This window comes from Peromyscus leucopus, chromosome 2 (assembly GCF_004664715.2).
Source record: "Peromyscus leucopus breed LL Stock chromosome 2, UCI_PerLeu_2.1, whole genome shotgun sequence".
Classification (NCBI taxonomy): domain Eukaryota; kingdom Metazoa; phylum Chordata; class Mammalia; order Rodentia; family Cricetidae; genus Peromyscus; species Peromyscus leucopus.
The window spans coordinates 139,847,745-139,855,280 of NC_051064.1; the positions used below are offsets into that span (position 1 = coordinate 139,847,745).

At 53.9% G+C, this 7,536-nt stretch overlaps 1 protein-coding gene across 1 annotated transcript; it reads left to right on the forward strand.

Moving 5' to 3' along the window:
- Positions 1 to 325: 325 nt before the first annotated feature.
- Pla2g2e (phospholipase A2 group IIE) lies at positions 326 to 4,047 on the forward strand. The gene is made up of 4 exons (XM_028875237.2): positions 326 to 450; positions 1,687 to 1,825; positions 1,975 to 2,081; positions 3,702 to 4,047. Exons 1-4 carry the CDS (start codon positions 411 to 413, stop codon positions 3,842 to 3,844), a joined length of 429 nt encoding a protein of 142 aa, XP_028731070.1. The 5' UTR covers positions 326 to 410; the 3' UTR covers positions 3,845 to 4,047.
- Positions 4,048 to 7,536: the final 3,489 nt, after the last annotated feature.

Here is a 7,536-nt window from a genome sequence, read left to right on the forward strand (position 1 = left end):
CCACCACCCTGGGTCTCATCCACTGAGTTGGTTTACACGGAATGGGTGCAATACCAAGCACAGGAAAACAGAGCGCAGCCATGGAGAGCAAGGATTACAGCTTTGAAACGTGGGGGTCCGGGAGGTGGGCAGGAGGAAAGATGGCCACAAGACTGCCCCACCCCTGCTCCCACACCCCCTTGGAGGCAGAGTCCCAAGGGCACTAGCTGGCCCCTCCCCTGGGAACTTGGCCAAAGTGTCAAAGCTGGAAGAATTATTGCATCACTGGGCACTCAAGGGTTAATGACGGGGAGTGGGCAGGACCTGTGTATTTAACTAATTGGGAGGTGACCTGAGATCAGAGGCCCCTGCCACTTCCTCCCACCGCAGCAGGCTCCTGTGCCCCGTGCCCCCTGCTTACCTCCCCCAGGATGAAACCTCCCCTTGCCCTGGCCTTCCTTTGCCTCCTGGGTAAGTGACCTTCATGACCTCCCCGCTTCCCAGCCCATCTGGCAATAAGAAGCTCTCTGGATGCCTGAGCATGGCCCTGCAGAGGGCATCATGGGTACCAAGTGCTAGAGGCCACCTGGCTTCCCACCAGCCACCTGGTGGCCCTGAGGCGTGTGCTGCCTGAACTAGCACTGACTGGGGGGGGGGGCGGGACAGGGGGGGCTGAGGAGAACGCAGTGGGAAAGGGAGTGGGGGCCATGGCATCCCCACTGCAGATGGGCACCTCCCCACAGCTCCATCAGAAGGGCATGGAGGAATTTGGGGAGGTCCGTAGAGGTGGCTAAGGAAACAGGCACAGGGGGTGGGTGATGAGCTCTTTGTGGGGAGCAGAGTGCTGCTGGGGAGACCAGGCTGAGGTCTGGGGCAACTAAGATTTCTCTGAGAAAGACATAAAGAGTCCGTGGAGAGCCCTGACAGCATGAGCAGGCAGAGGGGAGTGAGGAGCACCGGGTGGGCAGGAGACTGCAAAGACAGGCAAGCATGAGGACCAGAGTTCAAACCCCCAAGACCCACATAAAAGCTAGGCATTGTGGCATGCATCTGTAACCCCAGTGCTAGGGGACAGAGATTGGCAGATCCTCCTGGCTTGCTGTTTAGCCAGTCTAACCAAACAGGCAACGTCTAGATTCACTGAGCGATTCCGACTCAAAAACAAAGGTGTGAAGTAATAATGACATTTGATACCAGCCGGGTGGTGGTGGTGGTGGTGGTGGTGGTGGTGGTGGTGGTGGTGGCGCACACCTTTAATCCTAGCACTCGGGAGGCAGAAGCAGGTGGACCTCTGTGAGTTCAAGGACAGACTGGTCTACACAGCAAGTTCCAGGAGAGCCAGGGCTACACAGAGAAACCCTGTCTTGGAAAAAAAGACATCTAATACCAAGCACTGGCCTCCATGGATATGCACATATGGGTCACACACACACACACACACACACACACACACACACACATGGGAGGAGGGAGGGAGAGAGGGAGAATGACAGGGGTGAGATCTAGGGGATTGAAGCTCGCCATTGGGGTGCTGTTATCAGTATCATAGTTACTGTTACTGATAACTGGATGCTTTGGGGGAGGAAGCTTAACTGAATAGTTGGGGAAATGTCTGGTGTCAGATCTGAAGGCGCTTCGTGATGGGGCCTTGGATGAGAGGCTCACTGGCCCTGAAGGACCTTATGGCCTCTGCCTCCTCTGCTGCAGTGTCCCCAACCGGCGGGAACCTGGTCCAGTTTGGAGTGATGATCGAGAGGATCACGGGGAAGTCTGCGCTGCAGTACAACGACTATGGCTGCTATTGTGGTGTTGGTGGTTCCAACTGGCCAGTGGACCAGACCGACTGGTGAGCGGGAGGAGCAGGGGTGGGGGGAGGCAGCCGGTGAGGAAGGAGGCGCCGGGGGCACCCAGGCCAAAGGGACTTGAGTCCTGGGACCCCAGCAGCTCCTGCTTCCAGCCCAGTCCCACCCCTCTAGGTTAACTATGACCTCACAGGTGCTGTCACGCCCATGACTGCTGCTATGGACGCCTGAAGAAGCTGGGCTGTGAGCCCAAGCTGGAAAAGTACCTCTTCTCTGTTGGTCGGGACACCATCTCCTGTGGTAGGTGGCCAACCCGGGAATGAGCCAGACCCTGGGTAGGCAGGAATCCCTCCAGCTGGTGACCTTGGTCCTTGTCACAGGGCCAGACCCATTAGGCCTCCCTTCATCACATAAGAGCGGCGACGCTTGTCCATCTGTTCCTATTCTTACCGGGCATCTGGGCCCCACAGTGGTGTGTGACCCACCACTGTAGCCCATGCCCTGCCTCAGCCTCTGGGGGGTGAGCAGAGAGGACTGAGTGGAGCCACACTTGGAGCTGGATTCACACACCCTTCCCCTGGGAGGGGCCAGGAGGAGCTTTGACTCTGGACAGCGGGCCCTGTTCTCACAAGCTGTTCGCTCCTACAGGGGCTGCGGGGCTGGACCCGCCTCCTCCTCCTGGTTGCCAAGTTCAACGCCCATTCAGCCCTGTTAGCTTCAGCTGGGGAAACAGCCAAGCTCAAGAACGCCCAAAGGGCACTTAAATCAGAGGGTCCAACTTTCTTCCCAGTGCAAAGTCAGGATGATTCAGGGCCTGGTGGGTGTGGGATGCAGGGAAGGACCCAGGCAGTCTAAAGAATGGGCTCAGCACACAACTCAGAGGTCTGTGCCCAAGTGAGCCAAGACCAGCATCACTGAGGCCGAGTTGGCTCGGACTGTCTCGAACCTGCAGGGGATCATCCCTCAGCAGGGCAGCTGAGTCCTTGTCAGGCAAGGATAGCCTAGACCCCAGGTGAGATGGTGCTGAGAGGATGTTAGGGGAGGAGTCAGGTGGAGGGGACACGTACTTTGCCTCGTGCCCACCGTGGTACTTTGAGCAAGGGGACGAGCTGTGGAAATCTGTATGAGTCCTTGCCTCTCATACTGAGATGGCCACCCCCTCTCCCCAGCCAACCACCGTCAGGACCTCAGAGCACAGTCCTCTCAGAATCCTGCTGAAATAGCAGTTGTGGGCAGAATCCTGAAGGGAAATGTTCATCTTTGAGGGGGAAATGAGGCACCAGACCCTTCTAGACAGGGAGGTGGATTCCTGGGGACTGAAGAGCCAGAGCCACTCTGGGCAGAAACAGACAATCACAATGGATTGAAATAAGGCTTCTAGGCAGCTGGCGCCTGCCACGCTAATGCCATCTGGCTCTGGGGGGAGGTGAGGGGTGGGGCAGTCTGATGCTCAGGCTAGGTGCAGGTTCTGTCTACTCTGACAGAGGCAAGCCCTGAGAAGACGTTAGCATGAGTCTAATAGCCTCCAGCCTGGGTATTGACCGTCACTAATGATGTCCTCACAAGGGGGAGGGATGTTATGGCCCCGGCCAGAGGAAGAGGAGAGGTTGTGAAGCCAGTGTCCTCTCGAGACAGGAGAGGGTTAACGCCGTGTGAGTGGGCTTGGAGAGGAAAGGAAAACCCTGGGCAAATCTTGGCTTTTTTTAAAGTGTCCTGGCCTGGCCAGCCAACCCCCACCCAGTCCTTAATTGGCAAAAGTACGGGACATCCCTTGAGTGTGGGCTTCCACCGGAAGTGGGGACGTGGCTGAGGATGGGGCTGGGGAGCTGGACCACAGAGTAGCCAGGAGCCACGCCCATCCAGGGGCTGGGGGCCCGAGGCTCCATCCCAGTCCTGGCTTGTTTGTTTCTTCCGCTCTAGCTGGTAGGAGCTCTTGCCAGCGGCAGACCTGTGAGTGTGACAGAAGGGCCGCGCTCTGCTTCCGCCACAACCTGGGCACGTACAACCGCAAGTATGCGCACTACCCCAACAAGCTGTGCACCGGGCCCACCCCACCCTGCTGAGACCCCACTGGTCTCCCCAACCGCCCCAGGTGGCTGCTGTCCCAGGCCGGGAGAAGCTCGGAACCTAAACCGCTCTCCTGCAAGCCCGACCCTCCCCCCAGAGCTCACAGGCCCTGGCCTCTGGGACCACACCTGCTCCCCAGGATCAGCTAAAGGAGCCACGGGACCCTTCAGCGCCCACAAGACCAGCTAAGTCTCCCCGGCACCTCGGTTCCCTCTTCTGAACAAGAGAATTCTATTTCCCTGCAAGTCTAGCATTCTTCCATTGCCTTCCCAGAATTTAGACGGTAGTTTCCTTCGCTTACGCGTCCATCCATTCAGTCAGTCATTTGCTGAGCACCTAGCCAGGGTCAGCGCAATGATAAGCACTGCCGTGCTGGAGGGACAGATGGGACACCGTGGCTCCTGCCTGCAGGGCCGGCAGTAAATCCTTTGTTTTCTACAGCAGTAGGTTCCCATGCTTCCATGCCGCTCAGTCCACGGCCTGAAACTCACTCTGTGGACCAGTCTGACCCTGAAATCCCACAGACCCACCTGCCTCTGCCTCTGCCTCTGCCTCCGCTGAGGGTTGGGATGAAAGGTGTGCGTCACTACACCTGGGATGGGCTCCTTTTTTTTTTTTTTTTTTTTTTTTTTTTTGTCTACAGTCTTATCCAAGACTGTCATGTTTCTCTCTGGGAGGAACATTTCTGGCCGAATGGCTTACTGGGAGAAGCATAAAAAATACCAACCTAAAACACTGTCCCCATTGTCACCATCCTCAAAACGCCCCCACCAGCAAGGACTGATGTAGATGGGAAAGTTGCCTTAGATCCATCTTGCCCAACTCTCACTTAAAAAACAAAACAAAACAAAACAAAACAAAAAAACTTCTGTTTTGTTTTGTTTTTGTTGTTTTTGTTTTTTGAGGCAGGGACTCATGTAGCCCAGGCTGGCTTTGAACTTGCTATGTAGTCAACAATAACCGTGAACTTCTGATCCTTCTGCCTCCACCTCCTAACCGCTAGGATTACATGCATGAACTATCATAGCTGGTTTTACGAAGTGCTGGGCATGGAACCCCAGGCACCCAGCACTTCATGCATGCTAAGCAAACACTCTATCAACTGGGCCACATCTCTAGTCCAATTCTTTTTTTTTTTTTTTTGTTTTTTGTTTTTTGTTTTTTGAGACAGGGTTTCTCTGTGTAGCTTTGCGCGTTCCTGGAACTCACTCTCTAGATCCGCCTGGCTCTGCCTCCCGAGTGCTGACGGATGGGTATCTGAGGGCCAGAGAGCACACACTCTTCCCAAGAGGTGTCCTCTCCGGGTCGTCCCCTGCTTCAAGCAGTTGGCACCAGCTACCTCATCACCCCAGTCTGGTGTGGCTGTGTTGATCGGACCTAACAGAGGCCAAGTCCAGATGTCCAGGCAGGTCAGGTGAGCACACACAGCTGGCTCAGGCTCCTAACAGCAAGAAGAGAAAGGAGTTCACCCCGCTGGGCCCACTAAAGGATTCCCAGCTGGAGAGGCTTGCAGCTTCTCCAGAAGCAAGGTGCTCAGGCAGATTTTACCCCCAGCTACAGCTGTGATACCTCCACCGCCTGTAGCAAGTGGGCAGTAGCCTAGGGTTCGAAAAGAGCCTGCTCCTTCGCACAAAGCCGCGTAAACACTGCACAGGGCGAGTCTCACAGGGGACACTGGATGAAAAACATCCACTCCCTTTGCCCTTTTCATGGTACAACACGATCTCTGCCAGCGTGACATCAAAGGGATGCGTCATCGGGGAACTTTGAAGGTGACGCATCTCATTGCTTGAAAAGATAGAGGTGGGCGGCAGGTGCGTCTGTTGTAACCAACTCTAACAAGGCCTTAAAGCAAAAGAGGCTGGTGAGGGATGCCAGCCTGGCTGACCCTCATTCTGCAGGAAGTGTGGTCCCACAGCGCCCTCTGGTGTCCATCCGCTTAGATGGTTAGGAAGACTATCACCGGCTCTGGCTTATGCTGGGGTTTCCTAACCTTTATCAGGTGAGCAAAGTGCATGCTGGGCTAGTGACCTCTCAACAGTTAATATGCCAAGAGACCACTGAAGACGGCCTCACCGCCGTCATAGGATGACGATGGACCTAATGAAATGGGCAAGTCCAGCAATGGAGGTTGCAGGGTGCCATTCGGGCGGGAAGGCCAGAGGTTATTTCTGGGCATGGGTTGATTTGAGGTACAATGGGATGTTCTTGACAGATTTATAATGGTATAACTATCCCATAAGTGAGAGCCAATGAAAACAGGACTCCTGAGTAAGCAGCCTGCAGTGACCCAGCTCCTACCTTAGACCAGGCCGTGAGCCTGTGGGCCAGAGGGCCTTTCTGTTTTCCCAGGTCTCAATAAATATCCAACGAGTGAGCCGAGGAATCTGTATAGATCCCGTTTGCATGTGTGTGACCTCAGTACAAACACTGGACACCAGAGCTCAAGACTTGTGGAAATGGCTGGCAAAAAAAAAAAAAAAAAAAAAAACCTGACCTTGAAGTACACACCTGTGTCCTTCCACTTCCCAGAAACAGAGTCTAGGGCAGTGGTTCTCAACCTGTGGGTCGAGGCCCCCTTCAGGAGTTGCATATCGGATATTTACATTATGGTTCATAACAGCAGCAAAATTACAGTTAGGAAGTATCCATCAAAATAATTTTATGGTCGGGGTCAGGACCACATGAGGAACTAACTATATTAAAGGGTCACCGCGTTAGGACCATTGAGAATTATTGCCCCAGGTCCCTGATGCTCCAGGAGGCTGATGGACAGACAGCAGCAGCAGCTGCAGCTGTGACAGTGGGGGCCACATGGCTATCGATGTCAGCCCTGATGCCAGGCCTGCTGTAACAGAGTCACTAGGTTAACAGGACCCTCCGGTGTGTAGGAAACCTAGAAGCTGCCAACTGTCACAACCTAAGTGTCAGCACAAGTAAGATGGAACAGCACAACAACCCTGTGCTAAGGTTCAGTTAAATATATATAAAGTACGTTTATATGCCTACCATATAAACAGGCACTTGTGTCCTAAGAACTGATGGCTGTCAGAATAGCAATGCTACCTAACATTAAGCAGTTGGCATTTACAGAATAGCCCTTGAGTGCTTTACGTGAACTCGATGGATGCATGGATGCATGGATGCATGGATGGATGGATATGTAGATGGATGGATGGGGAGATACATGAATGCGGGGGGAGTGAATGAATGGATGGGTGGGTGATGGATAGATGCATACATATGTGGGGGTGAGGAGATGAGTTGATAGATACATGGGCAGATGGACACATAGATGTATGCATGTGTGCATGGATGAGTGGGTGGGTAGACAGATGGGTCCATGGAGGATGGGTGGATCCATGTTTGTGTTGTGGTAGGGGTCTTTGAGAGCCAGGGGGGAAAAAAAGCAAAAAAAATAGTCACATGGGCCACTCAATGTCCTTGAATATACATAAACGTGACATTTCTCCTGCACCCTCTCCTTGCTTAGTAAGCCTTCCCAGAGATTTTGAAAGTTGGAGAGACTGCCATGTGGTTTAGTCTCTGCCAAAATGCTTATGTAGGATCTTGTGTGGTGGTCTGAAAGAAAATGGCTCCCAAAGGGAATGACACTATTAGGAGGTGTGGCCTTGTTGGAGGAAGTGTGTCACTGTGGGGTTGGGCTTTGAGGTCTCAAGTTAAACCC